At 44.0% G+C, this 21,502-nt stretch overlaps 2 protein-coding genes across 2 annotated transcripts; both read right to left on the bottom strand.

Annotated features, from left to right (window-relative positions):
* Nucleotides 1–4,330: 4,330 nt before the first annotated feature.
* Nucleotides 4,331–5,260, bottom strand: LOC142827527 (taste receptor type 2 member 40-like). Its single transcript, XM_075923130.2, has one exon. It carries the CDS (start codon nt 5,258–5,260, stop codon nt 4,331–4,333), a length of 930 nt encoding a protein of 309 aa, XP_075779245.2.
* A 10,606-nt stretch (nt 5,261–15,866) lies between these two features.
* On the bottom strand, nt 15,867–16,790 carry LOC142827526 (taste receptor type 2 member 7-like). Its single transcript, XM_075923129.2, has one exon. The coding sequence runs from the start codon at nt 16,788–16,790 to the stop codon at nt 15,867–15,869; it is 924 nt and encodes a 307-aa protein (XP_075779244.2).
* Between the last annotated feature and the right edge of the window lie 4,712 nt (nt 16,791–21,502).

The raw sequence follows: 21,502 nt of genomic DNA, 5'->3' as shown, positions 1-21,502 counted from the left end.
GCAAGCGGAAGGGGAGGCAGGTGCCCGGGGAGGGAGCATCAGGCAGGCAGTTCGCACTGCACCCCGTGCAACAGTACATCGCATGTGCAACCTCGTGCAGACTGACTGTGTGGCACGTTGATACGGCAGGCAGCTCCAGGGCATGCCTGGGACCCTGCTGCTCGCACACATCCTGCCCGGGGGAGGGTGTGCGCGCAGTGCTACGCAGCCAGACGCCGCATGCCAAATGGGTAGGACACAGACAAGGGGTCTGCATTGAAGTGATGTCTCCCAAGGGTTACACTCCCATGATTTGGAGCGAGACCTATGTGAACACACCCAACAGGGGACCGATTGGGCCCAAGCCGCAGTTGGGTGGCATCACACCAGGCTCAGGCAAGAGGGCACAGGGCTGAGGGGCACTGTGGGCAGGACTGACTGACTGCCTCACCGTTTTCTGTGTTCTCTGCAGCAGCACCAGCCGGGAGCCAGGGATCCTCCAGCCCTGCAGAGGCGGCACCAACCACCCAGGGACCAGTCCGGCCGGCCAGGCAGTGCAACCAGCTACTCTGGCATCATGCCCAGGCCATCGAGAGACTGGAGCAGGCGGTCACCAGCAAGCTGCAGGACGACCGGGAATGGCGGCAGCAGGCCTGGGGCCAGTTCCTGCAGTGGTGCGACTGCATTTGCAACAGCATTGCTACAGTAACCTCCCACATTGGCCATGCTGTGCACTCCTGCCACCATTGCTATGCCCCCTCTGGCCACTGTTGCCATGCCCCCTCCTGCTGCACCCCGTCCTGCCTGCCTCCCGGTGCTGCCTGCTGCAACCCGGCCTGAAGGGCGCCGAGGCCTCCGCAGCTGCAGAGGCACTGGCAGAAGCCACCCCTCCCACCACTAACTCCCTCTCCCAGTTGAGGTCCTCTCCCTCCTACCCCTCCCAGTTGAGTGCGCACATCTACTGCCCACCCTTCGCCCCCATGTAAATAATACAGTTTTTGGTTTGTTTAACGAACAGTTGTGTTTATTTGGAGGATAGTGAAGAGGGAGAGGGAAGGGTTGAGCATGGGAAGGAGATGTGGATGCCAGACAGAAGCGACCCTAGTGTGGGGCCTGAAAGAACATCTCCTTGAGGGCCTCCAAGATGCTCACCCCATCGTGGTGCGCCTACGGATGGTGGCTGCGCGGGACTGCTCAAATGCCCGTCCCTTGCCTGCCATCCACCCCAGGAGGAAGGCCTCCCCCTTCCGCTCCACTACGTTGTGAAGCACGCATCACACTGCCACAACCTCTGTGGAACCTCTGTGATATTCTGCTCACCCGTTTCGAGACAGGTGAGCAGACAACAGAATCTCGCCTTCAGCCATCCGAAGACACACACAACCTGGTTGCGGGCCCGGTTCAGGTGCTGTTTAATGTTTCCCTGCTAGGGTCCATCCGTCCAGTGTATGGCCACATCAACCAGGGCATAAGGGGGTAGGCCACATCTCCCACAATGCATAGAGACATATGGACGTCCCCAGCCATCAATTCCCACTGGGAGAAGAAAGTTCCCATCTCCATCCTGCAAGACAGGCTGGAGTTTCTCAGGATGCAGGTATCACGTGTCCTGCCCAACCACCCGCCATAGATGTTCGTGAAGTGTCCACACTGGTCCACAAGGGCCTGGAGCACCACGGAGAAGTAACCCTTCTGGTTGATGATGTGGGCCACTCTATGCTCCGGGCCCAGATGGGGATGTGGGTCCCATTCACAGCTCCCCCACAGTTGGGGAACTCCAGGACAGAAAAGCCAGTCACAGTTGTGTCCACGTTCTGTAGGCAGATGACCCTCTTGAGCAGGATGTCATTGATGGCTCTGAAAACCTGCAGAAGGGCACACAGAAACACAGGGAACGCCCAGAATGAGGCAGGGTGGGCTCATAAGCCTTTGATGGGTCCCCTCCCATGATTCCCTATCCCCTGAACATACCAAGGCCCGTCACCACAAAGATCCCCCCAAACCAGCAGGGCTATGTGAGGGAGGGATGGCACAAGCCCGTGGGTGATTGGGCTTCCCCCAGTCCACCTGTTCCCCTCCCCAGCCTGAAGTCCTCTCTTTCCTGGGGGAGGGAGTAGAATCCCCCCAAGGACTTTACCTGCATAAAGATGGTACCCAATGTGGACCTACCCATCTCAAACTGCTATGCCACCAAGCGGTAGCTATCCAGGGTGGCCAGCTTCCACAGTGCGCTGGCAACCCTCTTGTTCATGGGGATGGCGGGCCACAGCTGGGTGTCGCGTCTGAGCAGCACAGGGGCGAGCCAGGCACACAAGTCCAGGAACGTCTGCTTCTGCATCTTAAAGGTCTGGAACCACTGCTGATCGTCCCCTTGGTCCAGGGACAGTTGGTCCCACCAGTCAAAACTGGTGTCAAATCACAAGTATTACCCCTCTACGGTCGGGTGGGGATGCCACAGGGAAGCCACTGCATCCGGGGAGAGGGAGTCCAGAGTGAGCTCAGTGATGGCAGTATGGAACAGCAGCTGCAGGCACTCCAAAATGGCCGTGTGGGGCCTGAGCAGACATAAGGCCATCCCTGGCTCCATGGCACAGCAAGTAGGAGTGACAATTCTCCAAAAAGGCACTAGGGCACAAGCTATGGTTTAAAGAGACTGAGGGCAACCACAACAGGCACTGCTACAGCTTTCCATCCCTATAAGAGGGCCCAAAGCACTCAGCAGCAGAGAAACAGCTGTCCAGGGAGATCCCTTTAAGCACGTGACTCAGAGGAGCTCCAGCCCCCGCCCTTGGAAGGTACTGCTGCACTTTTGCCCTGTCCAAAGGGTTCCAGGGGGAGGTATTTGTGCAAGAGCATCCTGCCAGAATAGACACACTCTTGCGCAAAAGCACATGGCTTTTGCGATGCACTTTGACCAGAGTGGACGCACTTTTGTGCAAGAACTCTTGGTTCTTGCGCAAGAAGCCTGCAGTGTAGACATAGCCTAAGAGTTTCCAGCAAGGGTTGCACAGGGTCAACCTCCCTATATTCAAGTACAAATATAAACTGAAATAAAAAGTCATTTAATTAAATTTACTTCAAAATCTATTTCCTTTAAAATATAAATAAAATTTCCTTTAAAATCTAAATGTTTACAATGTAACATAGCTATTTTATGACCCACAGAAGTTATCTTCACAATTAAAATAAACATAAAACCAGAAGTAGATTTGAACAGTTCAGCCCACACAAAACACAGAAAGATGAAATTGGGAGATCTCAAAATCTTGGGTTTAGATCTCCTATGTCTCAGTTAGTGGTTTTGATCACCAGATCAGCACCATTTTCTGAGTCAGAAACATCTTTCCTTCACTTGCCTGTAGAAATCCTTAGGTAGAATCCGCACAGACGCTTCCTCTGCTGTGCATCACTGCTAGACAGTCAGCTAACTGACTAGTTAATCAGCTAGCTACATCACAAATAAATAGCTGGAAAGAAAAGCTCATTACAAGAAATACAAAAACTGAGAACAAAATAGAAATGACTCTTTCCCCATTTAAAGAAAAGCTGATGAAACATGCTAGTAGAGAAAGTTCACCTTAACAGTTTGGCTAAAATCCAAACAACATTCAAAATGTAAAATTAAAACAGAAGTTATTCTTCTCTCCCACTTTTCCTTTGCTATATGTAACAGGGAGCGATGGGAAAGAACACGCATGCACACAAGCTCTCTCACTTCTGGCTGGTGAGGGGAAGAGGAGAGAAGTAATTCACAAAACCTGTGTAAATGCTTCAGAGGGGTAGCCGAGTTAGTCTGCAACTGGAAAAGTTTAAAAAGGAAAAAATAGTCTTGCAGCACTTTAAAGACTAAAAAACCACGTAGATGATATCTGTGTGGTTTCCCCTCACTCCCTGATAGTCAGTGGAATAGGAAGAAAAACAAACAGGATCCTGGTATACATGGCTGCTGTCCCCACTGGTCTCTCAAAATGGTGCCCTTGCTCCTGAGGTCATTTCCAACTCTAATCTTCTATGATTCTATGAAGATTCCAGTCCATATTGCTCATTTTAGGACCTCTGAATGACTAGATATTTGTACCAGTTCCAGGGCTCCTCAATCTCAGGTAATCTAGCTCACAGTCAACAGTATTTTGCTCTTGACTTGCATGAAGTATGAAACATTTAAGAAATGAACATTTAAGAAAAAAGAATTATGCCATCCTAATGATAACACAGTCCTCTACCACTATGCTGAAGAAGCAAAGCTCTGAATGGAAGTCATCTATTTTAGGGTTTGGAGAAGTGGGAAAAATTATTTAATCAAGAAAGAGGAAAAAATGGATGGTTTTGAGGCGTTTCATCATAAGTAGCTTTATGAAACCTCATCTCTCAGCCTGCACCTGGCACAATGTAAAGCCCTCATTGCTACCTTCTTCAGTTTGGGATTACTTAGAACTAGGATAACAGAATGCCCAGCGGGATAAGCAACCATTATCGCAATACACCACATCGCGTTGGAGAGGCTGTTGGAAAATAATCCCGTGAATAATATTACTTGTGCCACAAAATAAGTAATGTGGAAGAAAATAAAAGAAAGCTGTCCTTGAATTGCTCTAACATGAACCTGAGTAACAGTGTCCCTGCAGCGGCCCGTGTTTTTTTCCATCCTTTTGGTGTGTCTCCACAGAGACATGATTAACAGTGCAGAGGAAACAATAAATATAATGAAGGGAAAGGAATGGCTAAGCATGTACAAAACGAAAAGTCCAGAAGAAAAGTTAGCGTAGTATGTCCACTCCCCTGTGGTGTTTCCTGATAGATAAGTCACTGAATTGTTTATGTACTTTCTATTTACGGAATTGACTGAAGGAAGACTGGTGACAAAGGAGACCAGAAGGGTTCCCATGAGTAGCTGTGGCATTAACCCCAATATTTTACACTTTAGCCAGAAGAAGAGAGGTTGGCTGAAGTTGGCGATCTTTGCACAGTAGAAGACACTCAACCAGGTGGCGAACCAGAGACTGAGAGTATTTACAAAATTTGAGACAAAATTGATGGTTCCCATCAAAGCAAGAAATGCATTGTCCTCAGAAAACATTTGATAGACGGCACTATTAATGATTATCATGCACTGTAAGAAAAATCTGGAGATACCCAAGCTAGTCAGGATCATGTCACAATAGCTCAGATTTCTGCTTCTGATCCACTCTAGGCAATTCACAACAACCATCAGTCCGTTTGCTATCATCCCTACAATGAGCTCCATTCCTAAAATGATCAAAGCAATAAAAATGAAAAACATGTTTCTCTGCGTAGTCACCAAAGTTGCCCAGCTTCTGAAGCTCCAAGAGAAATTGTCCCAATGCCTCACGGAAGTACTGACTTCTGGTGCTTATCTGCTCTGCAGTGCTCTGCCTTTGTATCACAGCCGAAGGTGAGAGGGGAGAGGTTTTCAGCTACTGAACACAGAAGACTCAGCTGTGTGAGCTGGGATGCAATGCAAATCTCAGACAGATTTTATTACATTTGCAATGATGTATTCCTTTCTGGTGCCTTTTATTTGTATATCCCCTTCCCTGACTGTCTTCACGGACATTTTTCTATTCATTTGCTTTCCTGATTTTTATTAGTATCAGTTTAATTCTGGCTTCTAGTTGGGACAATGCTGGATACTACTCCTAGGTTGCTCCCATTGCACAACACAGCCACAAGATTTCCATAAGCCTGTGTTCAAAAGCATCAGTTTTTTTCTACATAGTTTGCATTGGCTCCCTGCTGGTAGCATGCTCCAAAGCTAGTTTTCAGTTTTAATAGTTAAAGATTGACGTGATCTGCCTGGAAAGTGCAGGTACATTTATTCTGAATGCCAATCCACAAATGCCCTAACTCCCCCAGTTAGTCCAGACAAGAACTCTTAATGCATCACCTGGCTCTGTCTCTTAGCATGACTCCTGCCAAAGGGCAAGAAAACCTTCTCATAATTCCAGGAAGTATGTGACTAGTCTACAGGCCATGATAGCATCTCTTCTAAAAGTAGGCTCTATCAGCAGGAAGGTACCTCAATCACAATGGAGACCTAGCTGCAGTGAAATGGATGCAAATCAGTGTAGGGTTGCATTGCAAATTATTTATACCAAACAAATCTTTGTATTTTGCATATAAATTGTTATGTAGATGTAGTGCTAGCAAACAGCAAGTGACATGTTCTTTTCTTGTTGTTTGGAGTTTTAGAATCAGAATTGTACTTTTTGTGGGTAGAGGTGGAGGGGGTTTGCAGGCAGTGGCTGCAGGTGCAATGGTTAAGATCGTGAAAAAAATGGATGCCTGAAATCAGGTTTCTAGTTTGTATTTAGACACCTAAAAGTAAGTTGAAACAATTTCGTACTGTAGAACATCACACAGTCCTCATCAAAGCCCATCTGCAAATGTCAAGATTGTGTTCCTTGTGAAATGTTAAAGGAAAGTTAGGTTGCAAAATTAAATAGTGAAAAGTTCAGAAATACCCATGAAATCTTAGCTCTGTCCCACTGTGTGTATGCATTATGCAACAGCCTTTTAATTACATGATGCACATTATTTTTTCCACATTACATACACAGAATGAAGGGAATGAAAGCAGTTATCATAATGTATGTCCACATCTTTTTTTTAGTGTACCCCATCCAAACCCTGCACTCAGTTATTAATATCCTCATGGGCATTCCTCAAGTAATATCTCACGGCTGCACAAACATTAATGAATTGATTGTCACAGCTCTCCTGCAAGATAAAAGTATATTGTTATTTTCCTTTTAATAGTGAACTGAACCACAGATAAAAGTCTCTTGCCTCAGAATTTTGTGAAAGCAAAGAGACTTAATTCTGGCATCTTTGCTACAATGTGTGAAGAAATGAGGTCATCACTCACTCTTACACAACTAAAAATATTAAACCAAGTGTATGAACTGCAACGTGAGTGTGAAACTTTTCTATCTCCGAAGAACCACCTCTGGCAGCATACTTCCAAGATTTTCAATGGGCTGCCATACTTCTGTCTTTGGCAGATAAATTTGATCACTTCAATCCTTTCATTCTCTCCATGCAGAGAGGTATGTAGAGTGTGTTTGTATTGGCCGACAAAATCATGTCCTTTAAAAAAAATGCTCAGTCTGGATAGAAAGAGTTGGGCACGACAGTTATGAAATGTTCCCATCTTTGGTAGTGCTGGCAATTCAAAACAATACAGATATCAGTCTGCCTCTCTTATGTGAGGCCTCCTCTCTAAAATCAACAGTCCAAAAATTTGAGGAACATTTCCTATTAGAATCTAATCCATGGAAATGAAAGCAATGGCCTTATTGTGATCCATTTGCCTCTCTAGAATCTGAGGCCTCCCTGTTACCATCATTAAAGGACAAGTTGCTGGAATTGTCAAATGATGTTGCTCTGAAGTTACAATTTCATGAAATAAACTCTACCTTTTTTACTTTTTTACAAGTGAATACCCAAATCCCAGTGACCTTGCCGACAAAACTTTCCTCCCATTGCATTCCACGTAATTCTGCAAACTTGGATTTTCAGGAAAGACCATAATGAAAACACTGCAACCAACTGAGCATTGGAAAGACACTCCATGTGTTCTTGTTAAACATTTATCCGCAGACTGAAAGACGTGTCTACAAAATAGGCACAAATATCTCATTAACAGCAGAACGAGTGAATGTGGGTGACAATTTTTTTAAATTGAAATCAATAGAATTATCTGTAATGTACAAAATGAAGTACAGTATATCATTGTAGACAGAATTATTGTCACCCTTCATTTGAAATAATGGTTAAAAATCAGGTTAACATTTTTGTATCACATCACCGGCTGGACTGGACTTCATTTTAACAAAATGAACTTTCATTCTACCTCCTTAGGTCACTTCCTACTGGGCTTCCTGAAGCTGCAGTCCATATGGCCACAGAGTCTCTGGGTTCCTTGGTCATTGTAACTCTCTGGAACCCTGACTCCAGCTGATCAGCTTTTGGCAACAGATCTCTGGTCTGAGTCTCAGAATCTCTGGCTCCTTCCAGAAAGGGATGTAATGGCTCCTGAGCTGAAGCCCCCACCAAATGTCCTTCCCTTTTGGTGGTCAAGCCAAACTGAGCTGGACTGCTCTCCTTTATACTTGCACAGCAGTTGGAGCATAGCGCAAGGGATGAGATTGCCTCTGCCCATAGTGCGGGATGTGCACATCCTGTCACATTTCCTTTGAGTTTTTAAGAACAAAAGGAAACTGCAAGAGTGTCAGTTAGAAAATGTAAGTGTACAACGGTTAGAAATTTAAATATGATTGTTCTGGAAAATGTAACTCTGTCTCATTCCTTAGACACTGTCCAGTAGATCATCATACAGTAATCCAAAGTGTAATGTGTAGAAATGAGCAATGACGCTTACAAGTGTATTTAATCTTTCCCAAAGGCAGTGATGCTCAGCTGCAGCTTTGACCCATCTCTACATTGGTAAAATTGAGTTACTGGTATGGTGAAAACCTTTACACTGAATTTCCTGATGTTCAGGTTGAAATGTCAACCTTAACACTGCATTAATATGTAGTTTGCACTGAGGCAACATATTATTTATGCAACATATATTGGCTTCAGTATTGAATTATACAGCTTAATACAAATGTCAGGGCACTCAGGCGGTGTCTAGACTACATGGCTCCGTTGATGGAGCCATGTAGATTAGACAGATAGGCAAAGGCAAATGAAGCCGCGATTTAAATGATCGCGGCTTCATTTAAATTTACATGGCTGCCGTGCTGAGCCGACAAACAGCTGATCAGCTGTTTGTCGGCTCAGAACGCTAGTCTGGACGCTCCCCTGCCGACATCAAAGCCCTTTGTCGGCAGCCCTGGTAAACCTCATCCCACGAGGAATAATGGGGCTGCCGACAAAGGGCTTTGATGTCGGCAGGGGAGCGTCCAGACTAGCGCGCTGAGCGGACAAACAGCTGATCAGCTGTTTGTCGGCTCAGCGCGGCAGCCATGTAAATTTAAATGAAGCCGCGATCATTTAAATCGTGGCTTCATGTGCCTTTGCCAAAAAAACAAATTTACATGGCTCCATCGACGGAGTCATGTAGTTTAGACGTACCCTCAAGTTTTATTAAGCTGTTTACTTTAATTCTGGAAGCTAATCCATGTTGCAGCAATGATTTGAGAAAGAATCTCCCGTCTTTCTGTTTCTAACACTGATCACTTCATGGACCATGGTTAACGAACCATCCATTTTGACTCTCTTACAGTTGTGATTAGGAACAATTTTGAAGTCAAGACTAGTATATTTTTCCCTCCAAAAGCTTTCTTCTATTAGAGTAAGAGTTACATTTACCTTCTATGCAACCTACCCTATTTTCTCTCTCAAGTTAATAAACCGTGGAACAAGATGGAGTTTAGGTCAGCTGTTGGCATTAACTTTCCTGCTTCCTAAACACTACCAGAAATAATGCACTAGATTCACCAAATCCGACTAGGGAAAAAGAAAGATTGGCTCCGTACACCACAATCTATACTGTGTGGAGATGGAAACCCTGAACACAGGGGCCTTTAATTTGAGTGACATATGCCGTAGGTCTCATTCTGCCAATACTAAAACATAGTTTGAATTTCCAAACACAGATGACAGTTTCCTAAGTCAAAATGCTTTGCAGCTGATGCAGAGGAATTCTTTGTAAGACATCTTAAATAAAGAACTCCTCTGAAAACATCCACTCAATGGGTAGCAGCAGTCAAAAAAGCAAACAGAATTTAAAAAATCATTAAGGGAAGGATAACAAGACTGGAAATATCATACTGCCTCTATATAAATCCATTGTACACCCACATATTCAATATTGCATGTAGATGTGGGTGTCCCGTCTCAAAAATATATATTGGAATTGGAAAAAGTTCAGAAAAGGGAAACAAAAACTTTTGTGGCATGGAACCACTTTGGTGGAAAGATAAACAAGACAGAAACTTTTTAGCTTGGAAAAGAGCTGACTAAGGAGATATTTGACAGATCTATAAAATCATGACTGGTGTGAAGAAAGTAAATAAGGAAGCGTAATTTACTCATAACACAAGAGCTAGGGAACACCAACTGAAATTAGTAGACAGAAGGTTTAAATTAAACAAAAGGAAGGGTTTTTTTCACACAATGCACAGTCAGTCTGTGGAACTCTTTGCCAGAGGATACTGTGAAAGCCAAGACTATATATTTAAAAAAAAGAGGTAGATAAATTCATGGATGATAGGTCCATCAATGGCTATTAGCCAGGATGGGCAGGGGTAGTGTCCCTAGCCTCTGTTTAACAGAAGCTAGGAACATGTTATTTCTGTTCATTCCCTCTAGGGCACCTGGCATTGGCCACTGTCAGAAGACAGGATACTGGGCTAGATGGACCTTTGGTCTGACCCTGTATGGCCATTCTTATGGTCTAACTGATCATAGAACTAAAATGTAATGGTAATTTAAGTCCAAGTGATCACGTGCAAATAGAATATAATCCAGACTGGTAATATACCTAGTGCTTTAACAGTGCCAGTTTAACAAATCTGAAAACAAGTATGAACCCAATCAACATGGAGTAAGAATTTAATCAGAAAAATATGAATGATAATTTGGAAAAATTTAAGAACAATTTATGAGGATGCCAAAAAAGCCACAAATCACGCAACCAAGAAAGAAGGTCATATTAGGTAAAAAAGAATTCTGAATTAGAGAGGCAGTGAAGGCAATATATATTAAACAATGTGTACGTGTGCATGTGTAACAAATTGAAGAAAAGGGAAGCTGGTGATAATGAACATAAATTTAAAGTTAGAAATTATAAAAACTTGATAGAGGAAGCCAAGGGACACATGGAGACATCTCCGGCCATCAGAGCAAAGGACAATAAGTAAGATACTATGAACAAAAAGCATCATGAAAATGATATTGTTCCATTAGTACAGTGGTTTCCAAACTAGGGGTCGTGACCCAGCACTGGAGAGTGGAATGTCAGACACTGGGGCTCATTGCTTCAGGGTGATCAGGTGACCAGTGGGGGTGCTCAGGCAGGCTACCTGCTCGTCCTGGCACCGCAGATGTGGAATGCCCCAGAAGCAGCTGGCAATAGGCCTGGCTCCTAGGTGGGAGTGGAGAGAGCGCAAGGCTACTCACACTGCCCCTGCCCTGAACACTGGCTCTGCACTTCCATTGGCTGGAAACCTGCTGCTGGCTGCTTCTCTGATGCACATGATCTGGGGTGCCAGGAGAGGCAGGAAACCTTCCTTAGCACCCCTGCTGCATCACTGACTGGGAGCTGCTTGAGATAAGCCCCTCCTGCTCTACTCCTGACACCTCTCCTCTCCTCCCCCCCCCCCCCCAAGCCAGAATCCCTCTTACACTCCAAAGCTCTCATTCTGAGAACACGCTTTAGTCAAATTATTCCAACCTCTGAGCATGTCCCTGTTTTTCCCTATCCACCATCCTGCCCCTCAGAGCTCTTTCCATTCTGCCCTCCTCCTCAGCCTGCCTGTTACAGAACAGAAAACTCATGAACCGTGCACATTTCAGCAGAACAATAAACTCTTACATGTAGAGACATTGAAACAGATTCTGCTTCGGTTATTAATGGAAACCTAAACTAACACCACTAATTTCAGTAGAAATACTCGGTATATCCTCTGGTATATAACCCTTCTGCCAGACAGTTGGCAGCAAAGAGGGCTGGGTTCAGTATCTATGGGTTTATTTTCAATAATACCAGCTTGAGCCTCCACCCAGTGACCTGGGATAAATGCACACCATTCCCCTGGGCACCTCTAAGAGACAGTACTTCCCCTCTTACAAGCACAGAGTCAGAGGGTAGCAAACAAAATTTAATAAAACGAGGGAATTAACTCCGCATTAATTTGGGAAAATCCCATAAACCATGAATCCAAACAGCCCATCCCAGTTAAGTTGGGTAGTGCCCTTTCCTGTCAGATTTTTAGGTCCAGCAGCCCAAAAGTCCTTTTAACATGTCCGCTTCTTCTCTGCACCCCACTCTCAGTTGTTATCTTTGGTCAGTGGAGCCCCAGAGTTCAAATATTCATGTGCAGAGTTCACCTCCTAGCCTCGGTGGAAAAGGAAAGGGGGGGAGGGAGGGAGGGAGAGGGAGAAAAATATTACTAGCTCAGCTGCTCAGGCATTTGCCAGTCATCCTGTTAGCCAAGCCACTCCTCACCAGTTGCCATGCTGCTTCTAGCCAGCAACCATCCATGGCTCCCTGCTGGCTGTGCCACTCCACCCTGATATCTTCATCCCCACCCACACTTAGCATACTTCAGTGATTTCAGCTGTCTCTGGGGAAGCCTCACAGCTGGTGCACAGTAGGCTGTCTTCTTGCACCAGAAACAATGTCTATTACTTCTTCCCTAACAACAAGACGATGGGGATCCAACACCAGCCAAAAGTGATCATTTGGGGCAAGCAATCCCATCATACAGAGCACCTAAGCAGGATGGGTGTTGCCCATGCAAACAAGATCAACTCCTGAAGTGCTCTTCCATAGCGGAGAGCTCATTGGAGCAGACATTTGGCTCCATCTGCTATGTAATAGCTGCACTACACAGAGAAACCTGCAATGTTTGCCACTCCAGTGAGCAAGTGCTTGGTGTTCTTCTGTACTATGTTGTGCAAATCATTCACATTTCTTCACTGAAGGTGTCAAATACAAAGAAACCTTGTGTGTGCAAATCCTAATCTGCAGGATGCACTGCATCACTATTGAGAACCACGACACTTTTGTTATTAAACTTTCACTAACACTGCAGGAAGTGGCAAGCTAAGCTCTTTTCCTTGCTCTTATGAGGTGAGCAGACATTACTGCTATATCGAGGCGCTATGCATCGTGTGAGCACAGCAATGAGCCAGAATGATTCAACCAACAGCTCTGAACATGAGAAGGCGTTTCAGGTCAACTATTTTTCTTAAGCTTTTGACCAGAGTTTAGCATGCAGATGGATACAAGCAATTACCATCTCATAGAACTGGAAGGGACCTTGAGAGGTCATCTAGTCCAGTCCCCTGCCCTCATGGCAGGGCCAAGTACCATCCCTGACACATTTGCCCCAGATCCCTAAATGGCCCCCTCAAGGATTGAACTCACAACCCTGGGCTTAGCAGGCCAATACTCAAACCACTTTCAGTTACAAAGAAGATTAAATGTATTACAGGACTGAGACTCAGTACTTCACGAGAGTTTCTTTGGATTCATTAAGTTGTGTTCTCCTATTCTGTCCTAATGGGGAATTCATTAATGTCACAATTCTTCCAGCCTTAGCTTCCACAGTTGCAAACACTGTTTCTGGGACAGCCAAGCTGAAATTCTGTTCCCTTGGCACCTTCCCAGATGGCTCTTACATTCCAGTGTCCACACAACTGCCAATCTGTGAGCATTGGCAGCCGTGCGCAATATGAAAGGTGTTTTCACACATGAACATGCTACAAGAGGAGCAGTCACAAGGATCCCTTTCAGTTCTGGAAATGCTAAATCACACTCTGTGGCCCACTGAAGTGGTTTTGCTTTCTCACTCAGCCTGTGCAATGCTCCTGTGATTGGTGAGCTCTTATACACACAGTTTCTACAATAGCAGCAGAGCTCCACTAAACTCTACTAATCTGTGAGTGTCAAGGGAGATGACCATTGGTACCCAGCCTCCATTTTTTACTTGAAATTCCTTATTTTACCATTTGTTGTTCAAAACATTCAGTAAACAGACAGAAATCACAAGAAATGTACTAACTAAAATTTCCCCTGAGATGCTGGGTCTCAAAGCAGGTTTCGATCAGTCCAGATCTTTTCCTTGCGGGAGAGCTGGTGTGTTGTTCCATGGAGTAGAAACTCCATGGAGATAGAAGCACTTGTTCACAGCAAATCAACTGCCTCCTAGGAATTTGTTTCACCGGAACCACATCTTTAAAGAAAATTTCCAGACTGAATTGGCAAAAACACTGAATTTGCTAGTATTTTTACATAATGGAATCCAAACAAATTATTGGCTAATCTACTACTGTGGTCATTCAGATGTCTTGAGCAATCCCAGAAATCTACTTCTCAAACCTAGTTTTCCTCACTTTTGGATTGATACCCGTTTCCCCATCCCTGTCTCTATTTGAGACCAGACAGGCCTGAGTTTCAGATCCCCTGTTCCCTAGACTTTTTAGTGTGTTTGAGCATGTTCACCATTCCTGTGAATTCCATGGCTCCCCTTATACATTCATGATTTTCAGCTGCAGGGCGAATGGCATCTGAGCTTTTATGAATTGGTCCACCACTAATTTGTCCTGGTAATCCTCCTGGGACCTGGCTATTCTAAGTCTCCTTAGGTCCTCTTTCTGGGGTCTTTTCTTTCCTCTCTTTTCTAAGACTGCTATGGCTGCTCAGCTCAATCTGATGACTGGCTCCAAACTGCTTATACTGAATTCAGACAATATGCTCTATTTTCCAGTGTAAATTCTCCAGCACCATCAGAGCTGGCCACTCAAATTAGCAGCCAGGAAGCTGCCTCTAGCTTCATCTTTCCAAACATTCATTTGGGGATATGACATTCAACTGAGCCAAATAAGAGTCACAGAGATTTGTTCACTCGGAGAGAATGTTTCTCTCCATTACCTGAGTTGGAACAAACTGATTTCTATCTGCTGGGCCTGTATGGGTTACAAATGGAGTCAAATATATTACTTGAAATACTCTTCAGATGTCCCTCGCTCTTGTTTTAGTTGATTTTTGAACAGCTCCAGCTCTTGTTTTAATTTCTCTTGACCAGTGCTAAATCCCACTTTGATCTTGAATCACTTTGATTTCTGTGAACACCTTTGTTATCTGTTCCCAATGGACTCAGCAAAATACCAGCTCACAATTTCTCTCCTTGGGAGCTCTCTCCTTCCTCTAGTGCCAATGTTGCCCCATTTTCATGAAAAATTAAGTTGGCATGGCCCTGAATATTGTCTGTTTCCATTACAATAAGAAACTGAAGATATGAACTCAGCGATTTTTTTTAGTGTTATCTTTCTATTTACAGAAGTGTATAGGAAGTCACGCAGTAGAAAAAAAACATTTCTGGTAGTTTCCCGGATCAAAATTCCCCAGGTCAGTCTCTCCAACAAGTTCTGTGTCTCTGCTTCCTCTCAGTGTCGTACAACTGCTTTTCCAGGCTCTTTTGGCTTTGGGCCTCTAGCTCATAAAGGCAGCAAATAACTTATCCCCTGGATTTGCAATCAAGGAAGCTTAAACTAACATATCTTAGCTCTGACCAGATATGTTCCTTGCAGAGTTTCTCTTTGGGGGGGTGTCTACTATGTAAAAGGACTTAAATGCTCCTTCTATAGAATCTGAAATAATGTTTGGCACAACTATTGATTTTCTTTAAGTAGGTCTATGATTGTCTTTAGGACAAGACTCACCGGTCAGCAGCCATGAGTACCTTTCATAACAACAGGGTAGATTCCCTGGGTCATCTTTTGGTGTTAATTGTTAATGTGACATTCTCGTTTTTTTCATATCAATACCATTCAATGTTCTTGCAGACAACTCGGTTTGGAAGATCTTATCTTGAAGTTTGGGTATGGAGGATCCAGTCCATCTCTTTCATCTTTGAACCCCAGCATGACTGGATATTTTTACTAGTTGAAGGGCTGTCCACTACTCGGTCTCTGGAAATCTAGTTCACAATCAATAGTAGTTTGCCCTTGATTTGCATGAGTTATTAATTCACAAACATTTAAGAAAAAAGAATCATAGTTTTAATTATAACATAGTCCTCTATCACTATCCTCAAGTAGGAAAGATGGAAATCTTCTGATTTTAGGACATATGTGATAAATAGAGAGGATAAAGGAGATGGTTTTGTGGAGTGTCATCACAAGCAATTTTATGAAACCTCATTTCTTAGCCTGCACTGGGCATAGTGCAAAGCCTTCACTGCTACCTTCTTCAGTTTGGGATTCCCCAGCACTAGGATAACAGAGTGCCCAGAGGGATAAGCAGCCATTATCACTCCCCACAACAACAAGAAGCTGAAGTCGTTCCTGAATATTTCTATCAAAAATATGACTAGTACTGCAAAATATGAACTGTAGAAGAAAATGAAAGAGATCAGTCCTTTAATTGCTCTGACATGAGCCTCAGTAATGGTATCCTTAGAGCTGCTCATGGCTTTTCTCATCCTCTTGCTGTGTTTCCACAGAGAAGTGATTAACAGTGCAGAGGAAACAATAAATATAATGAAGGGAGAATAAAATCCAATGGTAGAGAACATAGACAGGCCAGAAAATAAATCAATCACACATTTAGATTCCACTGTGGTGTTTCCTGACAGATTATTCATTGAACTATTTCTATATACAGTATTGACTGAAGGGAAGCAGGTGAGCAAGGAAACCAATAAGGAACTCAGGAGTAACGGTGGCAGTAGCCCTGATATTTTCTGCCTCAGCCAGAGGAAAAGGGGCTGGCTGAATGTGGCGATCTTCACACAGTAGAAGACACTGAGCCAGGTGGCAAACCAGAGACTGAGAGTACTTAGGTACATCCAAGCAACAAAGAAATAACTTAAAGTATCACAAGATCTATTTATATCTTGACATAATTGAAGGACGATACTGTTAATGAATATCATGCACTGTAGAAAAAATCTGGAGATGCCCAGACTAGTCAAGATCATGTCACAACGGGTCAGTTTTCTGCTTCTGATCCATTCTAGGCAATTCACAATAATCATCAGTCCATTTGCTATACTCCCTATAATGAGCTCAATTCCTAAAACAATCAAAGCAATAATAATTGCAGAAAGCATGTTTCTGTGTATTGTCACCACAGCTTGTCCAACTTCTGAAGCGCCAAGAGAAATTGTCCCAAAGACAAATGCCGACTGACGTGCCAGGCGCCTGTTAGCAAGGCCTGCCCTGCCCTACCTTTGTATCACAGCTGAAAGTGAGAGAGGTGAGGTTTTCAGCTACCGAACATAGAAGATTCAGCTGTGAGAGATGGGATGCAATGCAAATCTCAGACAGATTCTATTACATTTGTAATGATGAATTCCTTTCTGATTTGTTTTATTTGTATATCCTCCTCCTCAATGCAGTGCAGTGACTGTCTTCACAGATAATGAGTAGTCCTGTAGCACCTCAGAGACTACCAAAAATATACGTACAGTGTCACGAGCTTTCATGGGCAAAACCCACTTCCTCAAGATGAACAGAATGGAGAGAAAAGGGTCTCCTTCCCGTGAGTCCATATGATGACGGTGTTGTCAATATAGTGTAAGTAGAGCAAGGATGTTAGGAGACGAGAGATGAGGAAGCACCGTTCTACATCAGCCATAAAAATGTTGGCATATTGTGGGGCTATGTGGGTGCCCGTAGCTTTCCTGCTGACTTAAAATATAAATTGTCCCCAAAACATTTTTCTATTCATCTGCTTTCCTGATTTTTATCATTATTAATTTAATTGTTGCTGCTTTATTTGGACAATGCTGGATTCCACTCCTAAGCTGCTCCCATTGCACAACATAGCCACAAGATTTTCAAAATGCCTGTACCCAAAAGCATCAGATTCTTCTACACAGTTTGCACCATCTCCCTGCTGATCTCATGCTCCAAAATTAGCTTTCATTTTTAAAATTTTAAAGATTGACTTGACTTGTCTGGAAAGTCCAGACAAGTTTTATCTTAACACCACTGTACAGACATCCTAACTCCCCCAATTAGCCCAGACAAGAACTCCTAATGCATCACCTGTCTCAACATGACTCTTGCCAAAGTGCAACAAAACCATCTTGTTATTCCAGGAAGGAAGTGAATAGCCCACAAGCCAAGAGCCATGATAGACTCTCTTCTAAAAGCAAGATCTGTCAGCAGGTAGGTTCCACTGTCACAACAGAGAGCCAGCTGCAGTGAAATGTATGCAAATCAGTGGAGGATTGCATTACAGATTTTCCATTGCAAACAAATCTTTGCATTCTCCATATAAATTGTTATATATAGATGGTGCCTACCAACAGCAAATTAAGTATGCATTTTGTGCTTTTCTTAGGACTATCCGAACCACAATTTTACTCTATGTGGTAGAAGGTAGTGACTGCAGGCAGAATGGCTAAAATCTTGAAAAAATGCATTCCTGAAATTGGTCCATATTTAGTGATTTGAAAGCAGGGCCAGATGTGCTAGGCAATCACCTGGGGTTCTGGTTTTATTGTTAGCTAGAAAAGGGAAAATAGAATCTTGGAAATAAAATGTTGCAGGTATTCTGTATATGAATGTGTTTTCCACACTCTCTTAGAATGTTCTGGACCTTTCTAGAATCTCATGAAAACTTCCAGATGTTGAAAACTACATTTTCCTTGAAGTTCTTAGAATGTTGTCAGCTTTGCCCTTGTGTGTCTGTAACGAGTGGCTCCTCACTAATCAGTCAGCAAGATATATAAGAATGAAGTGAAAGCTTGTCTGTGAAACTGTGAACTTTGTGTTATTGTGGAATTGTGTGTGTATTAAGACTTGAGGCATGTAAGTAGCAACTAATAAAGGACATATTTAATGAGATTGCAGATATCCATTGAAACTGTATCTATGCAACAATATACAAGAAATACTGCAACTTCTTTTGCCACGTTTAATGATTTTTTAATACTATGGAAAATAGATTTTTGTTTTCCTTAATGATATGTTTCCCCCACACAGAAAATAAGTCGCAATCTTGTTTGAAGCAAGGTCCAAATTTGATGGGAAAATATTTAAAATAGATAAACATAGACCAGACTTTCGACAGTAGCATTCAATCTGCTGCAGAACAAATTGAGGAATGAAGTGTAAATGATGGAAGATCTATTACTAAGGAATTTACAGATTTACCTGAATATAATGAATGGAAATCTGAGGAGAGTGATGTAGATTTATCCAGTTTTCCTGGTGTCATAAAGGAGAGTGATGATGAACGGTGACTAATATGAAAAAGGAAAGAAACAATCAACAATACTCAGTCTTCCATGATGACAGAAGCAGCGATGAGAAAAACTGCACACCACAAGTCGATGCACCAGATCCTGCTTTATAGCTGACTATCCTAAATTCTGCCAGGCGTGTAATTTTGAATGGGCCAGGCAAAACTCAAGGATCTGACATTTCCAGAAACTCAGCAGAAGCGATATTTCTCCGAGTCATACTGCCAAATTATGCTCAAGAATGGTGAGAATCTGAATCAGCATTAAGTGGTTTATTCAAAATCAGCCAACAAAGAATTTTGTTTTTGTTTCAAATGATTTGACAAGTGTGCCAAGCCATTCCTTGTGCTTTGCAGGTACAATTGCTGTCGTAATGTAACTGATGCTCTGAAGCAACATGAAAAGCCATCCAGCCATTTTATGGCCTACTCCAAATGGATAGAGGTTGAGTCCAGGCACAAGCTGAAAAATAATGCATTGATTTTCTGTGTCCATGCATTTAATGTAGAATCCCAGCATTAAAGGAACCTACTTGAGCTTCTGACCTCAATTGTCCTCTTCCTTGAAAAAGAATAATTTGGCTTTCTGGGGCTCATCAAATAAGTTGTTCACTGAACATAATGGTCATTTCCTTGGTTTGGTATAGCTCCTCAGGCAATACAAAATCATGAGTGAGCACCTACGTTGAGTAGTTTGTTAAAATGTTATGGATTGTTACTGCAGCAAAACAATTCAAAGTGAATTCATTGTCCTTATGGCAAGGACGAGAACACATTTACGTGTCAGCAAAGCGAAGTACTATGTCGTAATAATGGAGTGCACTCCCAACAGGAATCACAATGAAATGATGCCATTTACAGTAAAATATGTTGATGACAATGATGGCTGTATCCAAGTAAAGGAACCTCGTTTTCTGTTTCTGGTCTGTGGAAAAGAGCTAACAAAACTGTTTATGAACATTTTGAATGAGAACAAAACAAAGCTTCAGGATTGCCTGCCTTGGCCCCGTGTTGCTCCCACAAGCTACTGGCATGTCCCTGTGGCCCATTGGGGGGCATATGATGCCACATGCTGCCCCTCCCTGCAGACGTCACATCTCCAGCTCCCATTGGTCACCGTTCCCAGTCAATGGGAGCTGCAGAGCTGGGACTGGGGCAGGAGCAGAGTGAGCAGTGTGTGGAGCCCACCTGTCTACTCCATCAGGGGTTGCAGGGACATGCCAGTTGCTTCTGAGAAGGGAAGCCTGCCTTAACCCTGCTGTGCCATCAGAATTTCAGCAGTTTAAAATCTCCTGGGTTAGCTGCAGTAGTCTCTGGGAGATTAATTCTGGGAGACTCCTGATGAAACTAGAAGGATTGGCAACCCTATACCACCTCCAAAAGCCCTGGGGGTACTTCAAAGGAGCCCGAGTCCCAGGTCCCCGCCATAAACAGCGAGGAGGAGGTGGATGAGGAAGAGAATGACTGGTGGGGACAGGGGATTGAGAAGCACAGCGAGACTGGACATGGTTCTAACGCCCGTAAAAGCAGCAGGTCCATGGCTCCACACTAGCTCAACTGCCACCCACCTTGTCCTAAGCACAGGAGAGCCCGATGCCAGGGAAGGAACGTTTGCTAAATAGGCCATTTGTCTTGCAATGGCAGGGGTGGAACCCCCACAGTGGCAGGAGGGCACATCTGCTGATTTACTCTTTTTCACCTAGGCCAGAAGAGTCAGTACAACCAACCACTCAAGGCAGCATCACTGCCGGCTTTTCATCCCCCTCTAGAGTTAGGCAGAAAGGGCCCTGTGGTGCACAGGGTTTGGGTTTTTTTTGGTGCACTGGACTATCCCAAGAATCCTCAGAGACCTCAATGCAGCGTTCACGGAGGCAGTATGCAATCCTCTGTTGGTGGTTTCTTTGAGGGGGTCCCTTATGTCTTCTGTCAGGTAGGGCACTTTCCTGTGCCTTTCAGCCATTACTCCAGAAGGCACCACTGCAACACACAGACTGGAGGTATATGGGGGCCCGGGTGGCATCAGGACGCCAGCAGCAACTGTGCGCTCTCTGCCTCTGTTCCCCCTAGGAGTGAGATATGAGCTAAAATCACCATTGCCTGTGGACAATAGGTGCCAGTATTCAGAGCCATTACCCTACATGCCAACGAGCTCTCCCCACGTCCCTCATTTCCTCAGTCTCCCCGCCACTTGAGGGCCTCCCTCATCATGGCTGGCAGCGTACCATATCAGTACCAAGGAGAAGGGAGAATGTAGTGCTTACAACAAGTGGGGATCAAAGGGAGCGAGTACGGTCTCCTAAGTTGTGATTTGTGTGTCAATGGTACTTCTGTGCATTGTATCTTCATTTGCTGCCTTTTTGGCCTTCTTGGTCTCCCCCCGCCATACCCATGGAAAAATTGATAAGGAGAAGAAAGAAGAGGACTTCCAGGAGATGCTGCAAGCCTGGTGAATCAGATATTGAGACCAAGGCCTGGAGGATGACCCTTGTACACAACATGGAGAAGGAAAGAGAGGAGAAAGGCCTGCCAGTCCAAGCAGGACAAGGAGAGAGAGAGATGCATCAGGAGATA

This window comes from Pelodiscus sinensis, chromosome 3 (assembly GCF_052426305.1).
Source record: "Pelodiscus sinensis isolate ZL-2025 chromosome 3, ASM5242630v1, whole genome shotgun sequence".
Lineage (NCBI taxonomy): Eukaryota > Metazoa > Chordata > Testudines > Trionychidae > Pelodiscus > Pelodiscus sinensis.
The sequence above is the reverse complement of the archived record's forward strand: the minus strand, read 5'-3'. Positions and strand labels throughout refer to the sequence as shown.